The sequence below is a fragment of the Camelus ferus genome, chromosome 17 (genome assembly GCF_009834535.1).
Source record: "Camelus ferus isolate YT-003-E chromosome 17, BCGSAC_Cfer_1.0, whole genome shotgun sequence".
In the NCBI taxonomy this organism is placed as follows: Eukaryota; Metazoa; Chordata; class Mammalia; order Artiodactyla; family Camelidae; genus Camelus; species Camelus ferus.
The window spans coordinates 43,060,628-43,082,749 of NC_045712.1; the positions used below are offsets into that span (position 1 = coordinate 43,060,628).

The 22,122-nt window shown below is 37.5% G+C and overlaps 1 protein-coding gene and 1 non-coding gene across 6 annotated transcripts in view; one reads left to right on the top strand and one right to left on the bottom strand.

The window, feature by feature from the left end:
- GOLGA4 (golgin A4) overlaps positions 1–22,122 on the bottom strand; it is an 87,596-nt gene that overhangs the window by 11,687 nt on the left and 53,787 nt on the right. For all 5 annotated transcript variants that reach the window (XM_006188344.2, XM_014562311.2, XM_014562310.2 and 2 more), the window contains 9 exons: positions 20,263–20,418; positions 14,624–18,864; positions 13,643–13,764; positions 13,119–13,249; positions 8,696–8,809; positions 6,763–6,783; positions 6,520–6,588; positions 4,597–4,672; positions 2,461–2,564 (listed from right to left, as the gene is read on the bottom strand). In XM_006188344.2, coding sequence (XP_006188406.2) covers positions 2,461–2,564; positions 4,597–4,672; positions 6,520–6,588; positions 6,763–6,783; positions 8,696–8,809; positions 13,119–13,249; positions 13,643–13,764; positions 14,624–18,864; positions 20,263–20,418 — 5,034 coding nt within the window. The remainder of the gene's footprint in view (positions 1–2,460; positions 2,565–4,596; positions 4,673–6,519; positions 6,589–6,762; positions 6,784–8,695; positions 8,810–13,118; positions 13,250–13,642; positions 13,765–14,623; positions 18,865–20,262; positions 20,419–22,122) is intronic.
- TRNAA-CGC lies at positions 14,445–14,516 on the top strand. The gene has a single exon. It is a non-coding gene; the product is annotated as a tRNA-Ala (tRNA).

Below are 22,122 nucleotides of genomic sequence, written 5' to 3' on the forward strand. Positions count from 1 at the left end.
CCGCTGGACAAGAAACAACTGCAGATGGTGATCAAATCACAGAAGCCACAGTACATTCCAGCTCATTCTAAAACCACAACTGGGTCTCCATTTCAAATTCTTTGTTAATGTATACAAATTGGGCAAATCAACAAAAGGTATGTCTAGAAACAGCTCTGATCTTGTCGACCCCTTGCTCAAAAATATTCAGGGCTACCTCTCAATAACCTACAGGTAAAACTCTGAAAACACTCCAGACCCTCCGCACTCTGTGCAGCCCTAAGCAGTCACTTCCACCTCACAGATGAGCATTTTAGTTGGAGGGGACTACTCGTCATTCCAAAACCCACACTCAACTTCCTGTCTCAGACCTTCTGTCTGGGCTTTCCTCCTGTCTGAGCTCATCCATCAAAAGCCAAGCCCCTTTTTAAAGGCCTGTATACACCCCTCCTTCTCCATGATACCCCTGACCCTCCTCAATTAAACATGAGGCCCCTGTGCCTCTCTTAAGAGCCCCTGCTACACTCATTCTGTCGTACTCTGCTTAGTGAGGACAGCTCCACTTTCTCACTATATTTTAAACACTGTAATGTTAGAGGTAGTGTCAATTTTCATCTTCCTGTCCATTATGATGATAAACAAAGGGCCACATGTAGTAAGTACTCAATAAATCCGCAGTAAATTAAACTAAGTATCTGCTACCGATTTTCACAATTTACCTGTAAAATGTGATGGCAGAATGAAAGACTACTCATTTTCAGTAATCAGAAAAGAACACTGACTGCTGAAGACAAGCAGAGCCTCCTCACCACGGGTTCCCAGGCACGTAGTAGATGGGGCTGCCAGAGCCACAAGAACTCCCTTTCAGCTGTCTCCCTGGTCACAGCCTGCAGAGTGAGGACCTGCACAGCCCTGAAGGCACAAGCTCAGACTGAGCTGCACTGGCACCGCCCCAGAACGTACCTCGTGCTGTGCTGGGCCTTTCTTCCAGACTCAGACTCTGCAGGGACCTCACCCCACCCACGTTTGCAACCTCCACAAGACACAGGGTGAGGCAGTCACACCCTCTTCATTTTGCAGATTGAGAAAAGGCTAAATAATTTATTTAGCAATAACCCTGAGATCACAGCCTTAGATTCATGAATGAACCAAAGCAGCTTAAGTTCTGAGAGGCTATTTTTCTTAAAGATATGCCTTTCCTCCTTCCCTGCAATAACGAGGGAACTTTACCTATCCCACCTCAAACAAAGGCTGCTCGCCAATAAAGGCATAATAAGAGAAAGTCATGTTTCATTAGCTTTGTTTTTAAAAGATAAGGAGAAATTAGTTTTAGCTATCCTTTGAATTAAAAAAAAAAGTCCTTAAGAAAAGGCCCTGAATTACTGTGAATTTATCCCTCCCATGACGCATGTTCAGGATCACACTAGATATTACTTTAATTTGAACTCTCCGATACAATGAAATTAGATTTCTATAGGATCAGGGATTCGAATGGCTTCTAGCCCTGTAACTCCTGGTGTTCAGCTAACTTAAAATCCATAAATTCATAATATTCTTTAAAGAGATTTTTATTATGCCCGTACTTTTTATGTTTCAAATACATTTGCCAAATCAATCCCTGACCTGGCTTAGCGCTCAGTAACCACCACAGACCCATAAATTAAAATACTGAGTGTTTCTAAGTATAGAAAACTCATTATCCCATTCTGGGCCAACATCTACGGGTAATGTAAAAGTTCATGAAGGCAGAAAGCTGAAGCAATGTCAGAAACAGAAATTGCTTCAAATGAAAAAATTTGTTTGAAGAAAGGCTCATGAATTTCCCTAAATGCATTCAATTCAATTAAAAATGTATTTGCTAAATGTCCAATACAAATGTCTTTTTAAAACACTGCAAGGGACACAAATAACAATAAAACAAAACTCTACACTCAAGGACCTTATAATAAATTTAATATTCTAGAAAACAAATTAGCCAAGCATTTTTACTTACACACTGTGGTTACGTTTAAATGACCAATATTCCATATGTGCAAGAACAACTTTCTTACATATAGTGACTGAAGTAAAATGTTTCTAAATATCCTTACATAGTCATTCTTAATCATGAGCATTTCCGATACTATCCACACTATCCTGAAGCCTCCATGAAAATGAAATCTATTCTCCTAACTTTTAAGATCTGAAGTAGAAAATAAAAATAGCTACATATCTCACAAAATATCAAGTTAATGAAATTTTGATTTTTAGCATTTAGTATCATCCAACAGTATTTTTTATATTAACATTTTATAAATGTAACAAATATACGCAAGATCTGCCAATTCACTTTAAACTAAGAGCAATAACAATATTACCTCTTGCCTACTATTAGCATGTATGGTCTGCTAATAGTAAACACGCATTAACATGTATATTGAAAAGGGCACATATTTCCTCTTAAATTAAACCACACACCAAATCACCAGACATGATTTATACCTTAGTCTCACGACCCATCATGTACTCAAAAAGCACTTTTCGCAAATACTCAAACTCGGTAGGTTCTCCAAAGAGCGAGACGTCGGTATGGTACAAATTGCCACCTGCCAAATAAAAAAACAGATCAAACTGTAAAGACAAAGCCAGATAAGCTACTTATTACTTAGGAAAAGGCAAATTAAAAAGCAATCAAAGGAACGAGGAGAGAGGCATTACGCTTGAATTAACTGTATTATATTGGATGTACTGTAGTGCAGTACATTACATATACACTAAGCATTCCATATTTTCCCCTTGGGAGAGAAAACAAGGAATTATTATAGCAACTTTACTTCTCTATCTCCCCAGCCCTGCCCTTCTCCTCCTCCTTCTTCAGGCATGACAATATTAAAAGACTATACCTGTGGAATACAAAGATTCCTTAAAATTGGTGTTTCTCTCTTAAGATTACATGGTTGGCTGCAGATGTTCTACAATGACTAAAATACAATCATTTTTATTTTATTAAGGAGTTTAGTAGCTCAGAATAGTATTTCAGCTTTTCTAGTTTTCCAAATGTAAAAGCACAAAAGTTTAAATCAAGTTTTCTACACTGTTTTGAAACACAAGGTAAATAAAATAACTTGAAAATGTATGAAATATTAACATCGTTATAGTGGTTTTCAAAGTCTTTGATTCAACATCTTAAAAAGACTGTCATAAAAAAATTACGGTTCATCTGTTAAGTTCCATTTCAATCTAAAAATAAAGAATAAATACAGTTCAGGTATACGAACCGTATACTGTCACTAGAGGAATAGATATTACTATAGAGGGACACACACAGGCTTCTAAAGAACTGGTAATGTTTTCTTCCTGCATGGTGGGTGCTCACTTTACTCTTTGAAGAAGAAGCATGGTGAAGAGATTAATGTGCATATTCAACCAGATTGCTTGGATTGTTGAGAGGATTAAATGAGTTGACACTCAAAATGTGTTTTATAACAGTACTTAGCACTTGGTATTACATGTGTGTTGGTTATTTTTAAAATTGTACATATGTGTTCATTTTACAATTTAGAACTGAGAAAAAAGGAAAATTATGCATGAAATTCTTAAGTTCAAACTAAAAAAAAAAGAATCAATACTATTCAACATGCACTGCTGAGCATGGAGCATGGCTTCAGCAGTTCTATGCTAAGAATCACGTATGTTGACTTAGCTACGGCAAACAATCTTTGTAGCGGGGATCTTCTCTGCAAAGAGCCAGAGGAAATTTCCAAGTTGGTCTTCACTTCTTTTTGAAGTGCATTTTGGAAAGAATCTAAAGTCAATCCTTGTTTAATTAACAATTGTATAATACCTTATGTTACTGAATAACAATAAGCAAGAGCTTCCAGAAACACAAAAGAATGTGAAATAGCTTATTAGATTCATGCCCTAGAGTCTTAACATGAAAAAGCAGAAAGCTTTACAAAACACTTAACAAAATCAAACTATTTTTAATGCAATGAGGCAGTGAAACTGAGAATAGAAAACTGTTTTGAGATTATTCAAAGATCATGACTGTCTCAAGGGAACAACTACATAAAGACTCAAGCTCATCTTTAAAATCCTTTGTAAGCAGCATACATAATTCAAGTCAAGAGAATATTTCCAAATCACCCTTCCCCACCCTGAAATAAGTATTTTTATGAAATTATTTTCTCCTCAAATCCTGGTTTAAAAACAGTGATTACAGCATTACTGTAAACTAGTAAAACAACAATAACCCAGAAGCATCTACAATATATAACTGTGTTTGTAAGGGTGCATGCAGTGGATTACATAAATGTTTGCAAACACACAGAAGAGTCCAGAAACATATATGTAAGTTGTAAACTAGGTCCATATGGACAGTGGAGAATGAAGTGGGAATCTGCAGTTTCACTTACACATTGTAGCACTGTTTGATTTTTTTTTTTAACAACAAATGTGCATTAATTTTGCTTTAGATTACTACCATTTTTTCCAGAAAGCTAGCTATTATTGGTGAATTACAAAAGTTAAAATATATTCATTGTAAAGACTTAGATTAGCAAAGACAAACATAAAAATCATCCATAATTCAACTAATATGAAATAACCACAAATTAACATATGAGCGATCACTCCTACCTTTGTAAGGTGTCCCCACAGTTGTTGCATATACATTCTTTTCATATTTCTTCAAACGATCTTCTAAGTTGTGGATCTAAAAATAACAAACATTCCAATTATATCAAGAGATTCATATGGAAATCATACATATTAAAAAAGGACTGCTGTAGCCACAAGATTGTTTTAATGCTGAATACAGGCAAATAAAATTAATACATATGGTTTCTTAGATGTGACACTGAAAGCACAGACAACAAAAAGCAAAAAATATAAAATGGGCTTTGTTAAAAGTAAATCTTTTGTGCCCCAAAGGACATAATCAACAAAGTGAAAAGACAGCCCACAGTATGGGAGAAAATAATTGCAAACCATATATATAATAAGGGATTTATATCCAGAATATATAAGGAACACTAAAAATTCAACAAGAAAAAAGCAAATAACCTAACTGAAAAATGAGTAAATGACTTGAATAGACATTGCTGCAAAGAAGATACTCATTAGTCATTAGGGAAATACAAATTAAAACCATAATGAGACACCACTTCATACTAACCAGGATAGCTATAATCAAAAACTGCTGGGGAGGATGTGGAGAAATTGAAATTCTTATACTTTGCTAATGAGAATGTAAAATGGTGCCCACAATATAAAATAGTTTGGTGGTTCCTCAAAAAGTTAAACATTTAATTATCATAGGATTTAGCAATTCCACTCCTGAGTGTATAACCCAAAGAACTGGAAACAGGTGTTCAAACAAAAACTTGTAAACAATGTTCCCAGCAACAGTATTCACAACAGTCAAAAGGTAGAAACCACCCAGACATTCATCAACTGATGAATCAATAAACAAAATGTGGTATTATCCATATAATGAAATATTATGCAGCCATAAAAAGGAGTGAAATACTGATACATGCCACAACATGGATGAACCTTAAAAACATCACACTAAGAAGGCTTTTGAAGATACTCTGCAGCTAATGGAAAGGTCACTTCCAGAAATTTGGACTCTCACCCCTCAGCAGAGTTCAGCTACACCTGTTCTAGGTCCCAATTCTACTGAAAATAGTATCATGGCCTCTTATCCACAGCAGAAGCCTTCAAAGGTCAACAAGAGCACCCAGTGGAAACAGCCTTCTAGAGTGACTCTGATCCCAATTAGGAGGAAATAGAAAAAAATAAAGTAACATTGGGACTTAGTATCTATCTTTATGAATTTTTTAAAAATATTATAAAAAGTTTCAAACATACTCAAATACAAAAAATATAGTACAATTAATGCTCAAATATCCATCTTTCACCTAGTTTCAATAATTATCAAGGTCTTTATATATATATGAATTTTAAGAAAATTGGAAAATTCCTGGAGATTTAGCCTTCAAACTTAGGCTGCTGACCTGAGTCACTATTCCTCCAGAGTTTGGAGGAACTGAGTATCATGTACCACCAAGACACATACTGGTGTTTCCATGCTTGTGCATCCTCCTAGATGTACACATGCGATCCTACTGAAATTGAATCACTGAGTAGTATACGGACAAATAATATTAAATCAAGGCAATTTAACCGCTCGGAAAAAGTAGTAAAGATTGAAGTCAATGTATTTTCCCTCTGATAAAAGCAAAAATAACTTCTTCTGTAGAACATAAGTAATTAAAAACTAGACAAACACAAATTGTTACCCAAAATGTTAAGCACGAGAAATAACAGAATGCAAATGGGCTTATTTAAATATATGTGATCACAAGTTTACAAAGATGTCCTCCTCTAGCACTTTCAGATTTGGAAATAAAATTTCCTGTGTAAGACACAGTTGCAAAGCCAACTATTCAATGAGCATTAAATCACTCCTTTTTTAAAAATTAGCTGAGTTCCAATACATATTAACATAAATTAAGGACGTTAGTTCAAAATAAAAGGCACCAATTAGACGTGTACCTGTTCTCTGAACTCTTGCTCTTTCAACTTGGCATCACTGATTACAGTGGTCTTCTGTGCTAGCTGTGTCTGAAAGAACAAGAAGTCAGGTCTGAGATGCAGATGGGTTTCATCACTGCCTGGACACATTTCTATTCTTGTAAATCTTGCCTTGTTAAAACAAGTCTATGCTTTAACTTAAAACACAGAATGCTTCTGAAAATGGACTACCTTCAGTCAAATTCAGTGAAGAATTCATCTTACCTGTAGCTCCATAATTGTGACCTAAAAATGGAAAAGAAACAAAAATTAGTGTATAAAATAAAACCTATAAGAAACAATAGAATGGAACAATGTGACATTACAAGGAAATAAGAATTCAGTGTCACAGTGTTAAGAGAATGGTCAGAAAAGAGATGAAACAACTTTAACTATTTGCTTCTTAACCTGGTCTATTTTCCTATACCAACTATTATAGTGCGAATATACACAAAAACAGGTAAACACAAAGAAAACTGTCTGGAAGGTCACTCACCAAATGCCTAACAATGATTATCACTTGGGAAAACAAGGTACCCACTGGGAAGGGTTTATTCTATATACTTCTATATTATCTGACTTTTTTACAACAATATATTCATGTATTATTTGTGTAACTTTAAAAAATTAAATATATTAACATCTATTTAAAGCATATGGGCCCTTTCGGGAAAACTCTAAAGGACTATTTCTGGGAATCCACTTTGAGCAATAATCACAAACTATTCTTCACTGAACTCAACACTGACATGCAAATCAAGATATCCCAGAAGCACCAAAAGATGCTCAAGAAGGAAAAGGACAAAAATTCATTAAGAATAAAATAGAAAAACATGTTTTAGAGTAGAAACAAAAGTTAAGGATAGTTTCTCTCCTTTCTTATGATACAAGGTAAAGGACTCAAAAGACCTTCTGAATATTCATTTCCTAATGTCTGACTACTCTGTGGCATATTGACACAGGTCTAAAAGCCACTGTATGCAACATTAATACTTATTTTGATACTGAGGAAAAGAACATATTAGCGAGTAAAGTATGTGCATTCTTCTCATAGGAAGTAATATTTAATAGCACCCAGTATATTCCAATGGTGACCAAAAGGCGAAAAAAAAAAAAAATCAAAAAACTGGAACCATAGAACAAACTCAGGAGCTACTGAAGAAACAGAGAGTGAGTCTACTCAGCTTTGCTTGTTGCTAATAACCATGATATATGTACCAAGTGGCACAGCATAGCAAAGTCCCTTATAAAGTCCTCTTCTCTCCATTTTGGAAGTGATCCATGGACCTGGTTGTCCAGAAAACTGCTACCTGGTCACTGACTTCCAGAATGGATCCTCTACAACTCTGGGGGATGAAGGCATAAACAGTGTCCACCTTTCCCAAGGCCCCCACGACAGTGCTATGAAAAGACCATACTGGATGAGTGAGAACATTTTAGAAGCAGAACACGTCCACCATCCAGCTTCATGGACTGTGGCCCACATGCCCTGTGGGTGTGCACGGCAGGACAGGGAGCCACAGAGTAAACATGGCCTATGTTTCATAGCACCAATTTTACTTAAAACTGGGATTATTAAAAAGTCTAGATACACAGTGCCGTATATCTCTGGATTCAGTCCAATTTTCCAAAATAATGCCATTGCATCCGTATCTGGTCCACTAACCAAGGAGAAAAACAGACATTGTTTCTCTCAAAGGTATATAACTAAAGACATACTTATGTGACTATAAAGAAGGATATATTATATAGAGTAGAATATAAAATTTACATGAATTTTTAGCAAAAACATAAAAATCTAAAACAATACTTTCTACGGGCCATTTTTGGCTATGCCCCAGGGCTATAAGGTTAACTGTCCTCTGCCGTTCTTTCCATAGGAAAGTCTGAGAAGCACTGGTATGAACAGAAATGTCTAGACTTTGAAGTCTGGCAGACTGGGTTTAAATTTCCCACACAACATTTATTGTGTGAGCTTGAACATTTTATTTAACCTCTCTGAATCTTAGTTTCACTGTCTATAAAGGAGAGGTAAGACTCTCCCTCCTGAAAGGCTTTCGTTAGGATGAAATGAGGTTCACATGTGTGTTAGGAGGCGAGTTAAGGAAAATGGCAGCGCTCTGAGGGAAGGTGTGACGCCAAACCCTGCTCTGCTCACCTTGTCATTGCCAGGGTTCTCTTCCTGCTGTAGCCTTTGCTGGTATTTCTCCTGTAGCTCCTCAAGTTGAGTCTGAAGGTCCATTACCTTTGCAGTCATTTCTTCTTCACGAGCCTTTAGAATTAAAAAAAAAAATTTAATAAACATTTCAAAAAGAATGTAGCAAAAAGGCAACACGATACAGAGAAAACTATCTCTGTAGGAGAAACAAATACTTCAACATTTTTTGAAACACAAATCACTGTTGTTATTGTAATTCATACCGTGCTCTCAACATCTTTCTTCACGGCCCACTTTTAACTCCAAGCCCTTTTTAAAGCTGCTCACTACTCCTAGGATCACCTTTCCCACCCTCAGTCCTCCTGTCCCCATCCCATAAAGCTCATCAAGCTGCTTCCTTCCCCTTCAACCCGGATTCCCAGGCTTAAGCAACAATTAGGTATATAATAGCATGGTGATAGAACAAAATATAGAATCTGTGCTTTAAGACTTTGGCCTTTCCTATATTAGGATTTGATTTCCAGAAAATATCTAATAATATAAACTAGTTTTACGCACAAGCGCTGCTCGACCAGCTGGCAATTTACTGATCACGAGAAGTTGTGGAGGTTTTTTTCCAGCCCCTTGGGATGGGCTGTACAAATCTAGATGGTTCTTTCTCCCAGTTCGCAAACCTGCACATCTCCTACATATCTGCCTGCAAACCACACCAGCAGTTCTTCGGAGTAAAGTGTTCAACTAAAATCATTTCTGAAAAAAAATCAGTTACTGTCCAATGTATTGCTAATGTAATGACTCCATTTGCCCTGAACTTTGCAGAAAACAGACTGCAAAGGCTGCAAAAGTAACACGTGACGTGTTGGCTCAAAACTCCTCCTTATAAAATTTGGCATACAAATCATTCTCTCTCCTGTTCTGACTGCCCTGGTAAAAGGCTGTTCCCCACCCTTACATTTTTCAATTTGTCTTGATAATTGCCATGATTTACTATACAAAGCAGTCCAGACCTCTCCTTGTTCTTATAAATCTTGCAATAACCTTTGTGCTAAAAGAACATTTGGCATTGGAATATTGATCAGATTTGAGTAATGGAGACAGGACAAGTGTCTGCTGAGTAAGAGACTAAACAGGAAAACAACCACAAACAGGTATCTGATTTAACAGAAGCTGACCTGCCAGAACCAAGAAACAACATTCTCAAAAACGAAGCCCCAAGGCACAAAATAATTAACCATGAGACACTTGGAAAAATCTAACTTTAAATACCATTTGTTGTGAAACTTAGACCAACTGAAAAAGAACAAACCCCTTCCCTCAACATAAGCAAAGCATGGGTCTCTGGTGAGCAGCCTTCTTCGACGCCTGCCCACGGAGGCTCTCTTTAACCTACCTCCACCCCCAAAACACCACTGACCAGAAAGCACTGTAAATACGTTACTGCCCGCAGTCCCGGTTCACTGTTTTTGTTCTGCCATCACATATCCTGTGTGGTATGGTTTAGCCTTGTTTGAAAGGCTCACCTCTGCAGCTACGTATCCAGGTAGGCCCAGATTCAGAGATGACAATTAGCTACGTCTGACATTTCCTTTGACAGCTGGGGGATACCATGCCCTCTAAGAATTAGAAAAGAATCCTTGATGTGTTATTTCTAATTTAAGAAACGATTCTATAACTTTCTTTGTACAAGTTTTCTGGGTTTTTGAGGGGGGGGAATGCATTACTACTTGCTTTGAAGTAAAAACAAGAAAAACTAGTTAAATTGAATATTTATGCACATACATGGAAATTATGTTTTAAAGACCATTATCCCAAATCCAGTAAATGTCAAACAGAAAGCAGTTTTGTATCTAACGTAGTTCTAGGAGCGACTTCCAGTGAGACTGGTCTGAGGTGGCACTCAGGCACTCAGGTAAGCTCCCTGACTTGTGAGTATTCAGCTCCTCTCAGATGTCACCACCTCCTCCTCCCGAATGAATTCTCCCTTTCCCTACCAGGTGTCGCCTCCTTCAAATTTACCAAGTGTCTAGTATGTGCCAAGCATTTTACTAGGTCCTCAAGACTAAGTCTCTGCCCACAAGATGCTAACAGTCTACATTCCTACACACATACATACAGTATGACAAAAATTACATGTTATAAGTGAAGTAATAAATATAGAGTACCAAAGGTAGAAAGATGCAATTAATTCTATTTTAAGGGGTTTCAAAAAAAAACCTAAGTGAAAACAATACAAAACAACGCAGAGAAGTATATTAAAAAGCTAACTTTGGAGTAGGAAAGAGAAAAAAATATGAATGTATTTCATTTCTGTTTTTGTTTGGATAAGGAAACACTGGAATATTACATAACAAACTAATGGTTACCCACGAAGGGAGAAGGGGAACAGGACACAAAATACAGAGAACAGTTTGGGCGCAACTTTCATTATAGACCATTCTTCAAGTATACATTTTTATATTATTATGATCTTTAAACTATGTAATACATTTTATTGAAATTTTTTTCTGAATACAAGTTAAATTTAAAACTAAAAAAAAAAAAAAAAAAAAGCTAAAAGAGAGATGACAACAGCTGCACTAACTCATAAAGTTTGAGAATGTGTGCTCTTGAGGCACCAGGAAAAGCAGGAGCAAAGGTAAAATACGGGGAAGAACATGTTTAGGTTGGGTTCGGCCAGAACACAGATGGGACTAGAGGAGTGACACTGGGACAGAGGGAAGCCACTTCAGGAGAAGTGATATGATCCCATCTTTGTTTCAAACAGAAAATAACTCTGACAGGAAGGGATGAATACCTTAGGGGGAAAAAAGACCAAAAGCAATTAAATTCATCTATTTCTTTTTCTTTTTTTAATGTGGATACCAAGAAAATTCTAAATCACATCTGCAGCTTGTACTGTATTTCTGATGGGCAGTGCTGGTCCAAAGCCCAGGAAGGGGCGGGGGTGGGGGAAGAGTCTACCCCACCCCTCTGGCCGGCCCCCCACTTCCTGCCCACTTGCTCTGCTCCTCCAAGCCTGAAGCCTAGAGGACCATTCCCTTAATTTTTTCTAATAAGCAGCAGATTTTCCAGGAGGAACCATACCAGAGGTTAACTGTTCACTCACTCCTCTACCTACATAGGTTTGTCGTGACCTTGGAAAGTCTACCGTGTGCTACCCCCTCACACACACACACCCAGAACAGAGAAGTTCATAAAAGAGAACGCTACAGCTGTGGCACAGTTCATCCCCTGCAAATGAAGCCCCCTGGCTTAATTGTCCATGATCAATAACTGCTGCCCTTCCCAAGTTCCTTTCTTTCTTAGAGAGAAGTCTTTATAAAATACATGAAGCTAGTGAAGAGTCAGTGCTCTACCCCTCCTTATGCAGCTTTAGCGAAATCACTTGACTACGCTGAACTCGCTTCTACCTTTTGGGGGGGAAAAAAACAAAACAGAAGATGAACCTAAACTAGCTTGAGTGTATCTTCCAATCCCAACATTCTCTAAGCATTCAAGAAACAACAGCATTTTGAAATATTTCATACATATATCCTCTAGGGAAGTATAAGAAAATGTGAAATTATTCAAATCTTTTCATGTGTCACATCCTGGAATTTCAGCCTTTTCAATTACACTTAAAACAGTTATTATTAGAATCTGTTCTTGGTTCAGACTTCTATTGCTGTCAGTCACTTGAGGCATGATTCTCCAGTGTTCTGATTTATGCTTTCTTAATCATCAAATGGTTCTCGGCATACAGTGAAATAAAACTTGTAGTAACTCAAGAATCTGCAGCCCAACAAAGAATAATTTACATTGTTTGACATTCGAAATGTTCTGGAGTCCAAGTACTCACTAGCATTCATGGCTTATCTTCATACACAAAAATGGCAATGCTAATCCACCATTAGTACAGTAAGTACACTGATTTATCTTCCACTGTATATAAAAGATTTGGCTGATGTATTCCTTTTTTTCCATCTTTTACCTCCCTTGAGATCAACAAAAACTGTGCAAATTGGGTAGAGATGGAATAAAGTTAACTGGCCTTCCTGGAAAGATCCCAGCTAAGGTAAGTTAGCCACACTCATACACACACTAACTGACTCACACACAAGCTCTCAAGTTTTAGTCTAGTGCTCTCACAATTTGGGAGAGAGAGAAGAGAATCCATTCTTCGCCTTACTAACTCACTGTCGCTTCAAGTGGACTGTATGCCTGGTGGGCAGAAACTGGTCAGAAAACTATCACCCTGACAGAAACCAATCAGACTCCTTACAAATCTGCAAACAGTGGAGAAATGCTAATTTGAATATTAAGCCCCCCCCCCCCAAAAAACCATCTACACTAAAAAAAGCAGGAAATCTGACAGCCCAATCTTCTTTAGCACCACCATGAAATCTTTTACAGCTAGGTTTCAAGAGAGAGAGAAAATAGGTACATCAAGGATTTCTTCATATCTTTTGGCTGTTCTTTCTAGATCATCTTCTTTCTCTGCAATTTTTTTATATAACTGACTTGTCTCTTCTTGATGGCTTTCCAAAAGTTCAGCCTCCACTTCCTGGGCTTTATCTAATAAATAAAAAATGGACACATACAAGAAAACATATTAGGTAAGAATTAATATCTATACCCCAATTTCAGTAAGAACCCTTGTTCCAAATTAAACGTGATTAACATCAATTGATCAAATGTACCCTTCTCCCGGAGCAGAAGTGGCTTAATTAGGTGATTAATTAGCTAATGCTTTCAGGTTCTCCCACCTGCTCCTCCTCCCTGGAAGGTGAGCCACTTTCAGGCAGCACGGGTTTCCATTAGAGAATGTTCTTGGGCAAGAATCATTTTTTCCCTCCAGTTTATAATTACTTAAAGCACTTAGCGCAGTGTGAAAAGAATAAGCTTGAATCATAAATCGTCTCTGCTGAGTCTGATTTGCTTTTTTATTGAATTTAAAAGTTGACTTACCAATGGTTTCTTTTATGGTCATTTCCAGCTCATGCTCCTTCTGTGCCAACTGTGTATGAAACTCCCTCATCAGCTGTTTTAACGTGGAATTGTGCTTCAGCTCAAGATCTTCCTGCTCCTGTCTGAGTAACAAAAATACAAAGAGCTAACTGTTGTCATACAAAAAACAAGCTGTAAAGAGTTACCAGGTTCCCTGCTCCCCCACCAAAAAGAAAGAATATGAAAACAAATATATGTATGTTCCTACATGACTGAAGTATTGTGCAGTACACCAGAAACTGACACAACATTGTAAACTAACTATACTTCAATAAAAATAAAGTAAAAAAAAAAAGTTACCAGGTAATCTCAACAGTGCATAGAGCATGATCTCACTGGTATCCACCATTTTTGAGAGCATGTGTGTGTATGTGTGTGTCTCCAGGGACAGAAAACTTCTGGAAGGATAAGTAAACTATGATTAACTTTAGGGAATGATCCTGAGGATTTGAGAATTTTTATTTACCACTTAAAATTTTTCCCCAAACACATCTGTATTCTATAATGATCCTAATACTAAAAGTAATTAAACAAATGAAAATAATTACTGGGATATGTACCTAATAACCACGATCTCATATACAAGAAAAGGTTTATTTCCCCTTAAATGGACATGAACTAACACTGCCTCCTGCCTTAAATTGTTCTTATTTCTCTTCAGTATTTGACTTATTAGATTTATGTTTAATACTTCAGGTGACTGAAATTTAACTCTATTAGGCACAAAAAATAGGGACTTCACTAAGGGGACTGCCTTGCAGGGGAGGGTATAGCTCAGTGGTAGAGTGCTTGCTTCGCATACACGAGGTCCTGGGTTCAATCCCCAGTACCTCCATTAAAATAATAAGTAAATAAATAAGAACCTAATTACCTCCCCCTAAAAATTTTTATTTTAAAAAGAGGAGGACTCCCTTAAAAGCATTCATGCTGAAAAAGACTTACCTGATTTTTTCTTCCATTTCTTGTTCATGTTCTTTCTTTATTATATCCAGTTCTTGCTGATGCTCCTTCCGCAACATTCGAAGATCTTTCTGCAGTTTAACAACCTCCTGGCTCAGCTTCTGCTTCTCCTGCTCGGCCCCTGCTAATTTACATGCCAGGTCATTGTGCTCAGCCTCCACGTTACTAAGCAACCGGGGCTGGACCACGTATGATGTGGACGCTTCTTCAGCATTCTCTTCCAAAACTTCTATGGGTTTACTTTTTCCACCCATCTGTTGTAAAGCCTGTAATTTTTCAAATTTTGAGGTCAACTCTTCGATTTCAATTCTGTGCCCTTCCTTCTCTCTTAATAAGCAGGAATCCAGCTCTTTTATCTTTTGCTCCAAGATCTGACAGGTCAAGTCCTTCTCCTGGAGGGATTTCTGGATGTCATCAACCACATTTTCCAAGTTCTGCTTTGCCCCTATGTCTTTTTTACCTCCCTCTTCTTCTGCATGCTGGGATACCAACAGGGAATATTTCCTGGTTTTTTCTTCGAGTTCTTCTTGAAGATGGTTTATCATAACTTGATCCTCGTGTTGCTTGGCTTCAGCATGTTCCACCTTTATTAAGAGCTCCTGGTATCTGCACTGCATTTCGGAATGAGAAGAAACTATCTCTTCTTTTTCCTGCTCTAGTCTCTGCAATAGCTTTTCTTTTTCGATTAAATTTCCTTCTAAAACACTGATCTTTTCTTCACATGCTTTCTGCACACAGCCTCGGGAGTCTGCTGCTTCTCCCTCGGTGCATACTGCCACATCTTTGGCTGATCTGCTGACAACGGGTGTTTCTGACTGTGGTGAATTTTCCATCGACTTAAGTTTTTCTTGCAGGGTGTGAATTTCTCTCTCTCTCTCCTGCAGTTTGGTATTGAGCTCACTCAAGTGGCTTTCTGTGTCTTTTCTATATTGCTGTTCTTTCTCTTCCATTTGTGATAACAACTGCTTCTTGATAGCAGCAATTTTTTGTTCAGCTTTTTTCTTCAGTTCCGCTAATTTTGCGGCACTTTCTAACTCAAGTCTCTCTTCCAAGGCCTTCAACTCCTCCTCTTTGCTTTTCACACTTGAATTCACGTGTTCCAATTCTTCCTTCTTAGCTTCAAGTTCAGATTTCATGGAAGACATTTGGTTTTCAAGTCTTAAGACTTTTTCTTCAGCCTCTTTAACCCTGTTGTCCTTTTCTTCTCCTAACTCTTGTATGTGCTGAAGTTTCTGAGTCATTTCCTTCTCTTCAATATCCTTTTGTTGATTGTAATTTTTAAGAACTTCATTTAAGGACTCAATTTCCATTGTATTCTGAGCAGCATGCTCCTCTAATTCCACAATTCTTGCCGCTTGAGTTTTTAACTCAGTCTCTAAATCACACTCCTTTTTCTCCATCTCGCTCTTCTTATCTTCCATTTCAGCCTTTAAACATTCAAGTCTTTTGTTTTGCTTGTCAAGGTCTTCCTTCAGTAAAGCTATCTGCTCAGCCTTTTCACTGGCCTCCTTTGTTTTTAACTCAAGCTGTGTCTGCAGTTCTTTACTAGTATTTTGATACTGTGTAAATCTTGACTGTGCCTTCTTCTTCCATTCCGAAAATTTGTTGGACAAGTGATCTACCTGTTCAAGAGCAGAAATCTTCTCTTTACTCAGAGTTTCGACTTTCAGAGATAAATCTTGCACCTGATCCAGCAATCCCCGTTGTGCTTCATCGTATCGCTTACTTAGTGATGCAACGGCTGCTTCTTTTTCAGTGAGGCTGATACTGTTCTGAAGCTGCACGTTCAAATCGGTTAGCTGTTTACTAAGACTGTCGATCTCAGCCTTTTTCTCTTTAAGCTCTTCTTTCATCAAAGTGACAGCATTGATGTTTTCCGATAACTCTTTCTTCAGCTGTGTGATACAAGACTCCTTCTCAGAGGCGGCCTGTTGCTGACTGCCTCCTTCCTTCTGTAAGGCTTCTTTTTCTGTTACGAGACCTTCAATATCAGCTTTCATGCTCTTAATCTGACTTTCTTTTTCTTCCAACTGATGCGTAGCATGTTGAAAAGAACTAGTTAGTGCATTCTGCTCTTCTGTTAGCTGTCTAAGTTGTGCTTCTAACTCAGAAACTTTGCGAGTTTTACTCAGTAGCGCCTCCTTAACTTTAGTTGTGTGGTGCTGACAATGGGAAATTCTCGACAGAATGGCATCAATTTTACTACTGCTAATGTTGATTAGCTCATCTGTTTTAGCTTGTAATAAGGCTTCAGTTTTCTTAGAGTAAATACCCAGCTGGACTGCCAGCTCCTCAGTCAGTTTTCTGAATTCCAAGCTTTTGTCTTCTAGGATGTTCTTACTTCTGTCATGTGAAGATTTCAAACTCTGGAACTCTTCGTCTGTGGTCCTCAGCTTCTCAGTCAACTCAGAAACCTTAAGCTTATCTTTTTCTGCCAGCATCTTCAGTTCAGCAACATGCTCTTGAAGAAAAGTATTTTCCTTCAGAGAGTGAGTCAAGTCAACCTCCAGCTTTTCAAGTTCGGCTTTCAGTTTAATTTCATTTTGCGACAGAGAATTCACGTGAGCAGCCTTCTGGTTTAACTGTTCCTGTAATTCCTTTAACACTGCATCCTGCTTGACACCCTCATCCTTCAGCCACACCATTTCCTTGTTCATCTCTTCTTTTTCACACCCAAATATGAGGATCTTTTGCTTCAGTTCTGCTATCTCCTGTTCTTTTTCCTGTAGTTGGATTTCATGTTTTTCCTCAATTTCTTCAGCTTGTCGATTAAATTTCCTTTCCCAGTCTGATGCGACATCATTGAGTTCTCGCCTGTGCACCTCAGTGAGACTTTCTATTTGCTCCTTCTGGTTTGTCTCCAGTCTTGCCACTGCATCACTGATTCCAGCTGAGTTAGCCTGTGCCATTTCCAAAATTTTGGCATTGAACTGTTTTTCTTTCTGACTAAGCTCTAGCGCAGTATTTTCAAGCTCTTTTTTAAGTTTGGCTTCCTGATCCAACAATTTCTTCTTTAACGTTTCTTGCATCTCCTTTGCTTTCTGCTTAATTTTTTCCATCTTTTTTTCTTGATTTTTAAATTTGGTTTCATATTCCTCTTGCAAAGTGTGAATACTGTCCTCCTTGGCTGATAACTTCTGTTTGAGTACTTCAATTTCTTTGCTCTGTCCTTCTCTCATTTGTAAAATTACATTTTCCTTTTCCTTTAAGAGTTGCTTTGTCTGTTCCTGCTCTGTGTTATTATCTCTAAGTTGGGACTCATAGAGTTGGGTTAAAGATTTTACTTTTTCCTCCACTTCACTATTCTGTTTTTCAAGTTGCTGCATTAAGTCCTGCACCTGGATTTTGTGAGTGTCTAACTCAGTACAAACATCTTTCTTTTGAGTTTCAACTTCAGCTACCTGTTTGGTAAGAAGAATATTTTCTGTTTCCAAATCCAACAACTTCTGCTGCAACTGGGCCAACTGTTCCTCATATGCTTTTGTCTGCTCATGTGTGGTGCTCTGGAATGACTGAAAAAGATCCAGCTTAGCAGATGCTTGCTGGAGCTCCCCTTCAGACCTTTTAATGTCTGCCTCTAAATTCTCCACATGAGCCTGATGCTCTTTCAAATGCTTGTCCTTTTCCTTCAGAAGGAGCCCAAGTTGATTAATTTCATCTTTCAATGCCTTCTCAGTTCTCTGGATGGACATCTCTTGTTCTTTCATGATACTGTCAACTTGTTGCTGGTGATGATTTTTCTGCTCATCCAACTTGGCCTCTAATTCCTGCTTCACTCTATCTGCTTGATCCTTTAGTACAGAAAGTTCCTCTTCGAGCTTGTCACGGGCTTTTAATACTTCTGACAGTTCAGACGACAGAGACTCCAGTTCTGTTTGCTTCACGTCAAGCTTTTCTAAAGTCTTTTCATTCATCTCTTCTATGTGAGCCTGAAAGAGAATCTCTTTGTCTTTCAACAATGTTTCTTTTTCTTGTTCATACTTTTCTCGAAGTTTTTCCGTTTCAGTCTGATACCGTTGCTGTAAGACTTGGAATTTTTCAGTCCAAAGGTTATCTTGCTGATGCTGCAGCCTCTCCAGTTCTGATTTGTGTTTTTCAACCATGACTGTAATTTCTTTATTGTGCTTATTTTTTTCGGCTTCCAAATGAAGAGCTAAATTTTCTGATTGATTTTTACTATCTTGCAAGCTTTTTTCCAAAGAACTTTCTAATTCAAGAATTCTCTGTTAATGAAAACAAGTGTGTTTTTATTAAAGTACATACTTGTTTATTAGCAATGATATAAATGACATGATGTCTACACCTACTTAAAGATTAAAATTTAGATAAACAACTCTACATATCACAGCAAACACTAGAAAGAACAAAGAATCTGTGCTCAATTCCTAAAGGAATCATACAAAAAAGAAAAGATTCTATTTTTCACACAACTCAATTCCAGATTCTTTCTACCTGTTTGGCTATTTCATTTACCTATATTTTCAAGAATATTCTGAATGGATAGTCAAAAAGAAATAAATCATAAAATAGATAATAGTAACTGTTGGTAGAAAGATGGGTACTTTTTTCACAGGTTTTTTTTTCTTCTTTCTGTTTTTTTAAAAGGCCTAAGTAGTATTCTATAATTTTCATAAATTGATTTTGGAAGAAAAACAATGTATCTAGTTTTTACCCTAAAAATTATTATAGAGAAGATTTTTTTCAGAAAGAAGGAGCTTAAACAAATTTTACTGAAGTGAATTACTTTGATAAAATTACTATTATCTCATGAAAACATCAACCTTGACTGAAAGAAAGAGCTCAGTAAGGCAGAGCCAAGGAATGTCAGAGCTGGAAAAGGTCTTAAATTACCAAATCCAATCTCTTCATGTGACAGGTAAGGAAATTAACATATAACTAATCTACAACGCTAGCAAGTGAAAGATCTAGACCTCTATCATATCACCATATGTAAAGGCTGGAAATGGGAAAATGAAGCATAGTTTAGAAATATGGATAAGTGTGACTGTTTCACTGTCTAAATCAGAGCAAAAAGGCTAGAAAGTCTAAATAACATCAGTCAGTTTATTCAAAACAGGTCGAAAATTTCATACACTGCTGAGGGAAAGGCCAGAGAGCCTTAAAAATTTGCAGACTAAGACACGTATACTAACATGTTCATTATAGGACTAGTTTTAATACAGGAAAATTGAGAAGAAGTTAAATGTAAAAGCAGAGAAATGCGGTAACTCAACTGTGATATAAACAGAGACTGAATTACATCCAGGACATGGCATGAGATGAAGCTGGATAAGCAGGGAGGTGCCAGGGCAAGTGCTGCCTGTGAAGTGAGGCCACTTCTCAAGATGAAAGGTGGACAAGCAGTGGAGTGGAGCTGCTGCACCGACTGGGTGCAGAGAATCAGAGTGAGTGGCTGGCAGAGACACAGACAGCTAAGGGCAGAATCCAGAGCACCAGCAGCAAACACCAAAACCACTGCCATGTGAAAACGGAGAGCATGGATATGTAAATCTAAAACAAAAGCTTCTCTACAACTTCATACTGACTGGAGAGATAACAGAAGGTTCATACATATACAAGTAATTCCACAGCTCTGGAACCTGAACAGTATTTAAACTTACAGTTCTGTAAGTCTCTGCTTCCTGTTGAAGGTCCCGAAGTTTATTTTCACTCTCTGTGAGGATTGCTTTTTTCTGCAACTCTAACTCTTCCAGGGCCAAAGATTCTTGCTGTTCTTTTTCTTGAGTGGCTTTCAAATACTCTGACTGACTTTTTTCCTGTGCCCAAAACAATAAAACCACCTTAGACCCACGCAGATCTTTAGCATTCCTAAAGCACTTCCACATCAATCATTCATTTCATTTGATTTGCACACAAGCCCTGCAAGGTAGGCGGCATCCTTACCTCTCTCATCCCACACTCTAATCTGCAGAAACAAGCCACTGTGGCTTTTCCAGCGTGGTCTGGCCAATCTTTGCCACAATCACTACTGATATGAAATTTTTTGTTCCAGTTACACCACTATGTCTGGTATTTTTTCACTACTTAAAATGTTCTGCAAAATACTGCTGATTGTGAAGGGTCACACAACCGCCAATACCTCTTTTCTGTACTCCAGAGTTTGATATTTCAACTCTAGGTTGAGAAATTAGATTTTAATGTATATAATTTTTGAGAAATACCTCATTATAACAGAGAACCCCACAAGGGAAAGCAAAGCAAAATCAGAAGATTACATGTGAATATATGGATAAGATCAAGAAAATATTCATAAAAGCCTATATAACTCTCTCCAGATGATCTGGGCTCTACTACCCATCAGTCCTGACAAGTCTCTTCGCTGACTGCCCTTATTATATGTCAACACTCATAGTAAAAGTTTTTACTGTTTTGAAAAGAGAAGCTCTGGAGAGTACTTTCAACATTTAGTGGCTTTGGAGTCTAAGTATACTTATCTATACCTATTACTTGGGGTTCATGTTGCCGACAGCAATATTTTCAGTCCATTACTCTGGTGAAGCTGCTTTAAGGAAAGATTCTGTACCATACTGTAAGTAGACTGATAAGAAAATATTAGTCTATCATATCAACTTTAAAACATCATTTTAAACATACGTTGTTTCATATAAACTATATTTTAAATGCATCTCTGTATGCCCATAAATATAAAAAACAAAACTCTCAACTCCAAGCTAACTTCTCTGAGGAAACAGGTAGAGAGGGGAGTGGAAGAGGGCAAGTGCCTGTGCACAGGTGTCTGCTTCATATGTGTCTGTGTTCTGTGCTCACAAGTTGGAATATGTCTGAATATCTCAGTTCCTAAAACACAGTGCCAACAAAGCCAATATTCGAGGCTCAGTGCCTCCCAACGCCAATTACTCCACCATGAAAACCCATGGTAGGTCTTTATGACAGGCGTTTTTAGCACCATTCCCGGCTTCATTTATGTCTCACTTTGGTCCTTAATTTCCTTGCCCCTATTTTAAATTTATGCTGTCCTGCTATAGTTTTTAAGTATTCTTCCAGACTACTTTATATCCCTTCTGGACTAACAAAGAATACAAACATGTGCCCACATACATGCACACTTCAGGACTAAACCCCTAACCTCAGCCAACAGCACTGGAAATCCATGTGCCTGGTTGCCTCACAGAGAATGGAGAACTCCCTGAGCCAGTTCAGGAATCACTACTGCTAGAAATTTTCAGAGCCCCAGATCTAATTGCAAGTGAAAAAAAAGTGTGTAAAAGAAAAGAGACTAAAATTAGAAAAACTATTTCTTCAATCTTTCACACTGAAAACATATTTTTAAGTATACATATTATCTTATGGGTAATAACTTCATATAAAAACAAACTACATTTTCAGCATTAATACTTCTTAAGGTAACATATAAAAGGCTTTTCACAATTCAAGAAAAAATATTTTTTGTTTTAAACTTTCAAATTATATTATTCCAACAAATCTTTCTTATCTTTGCT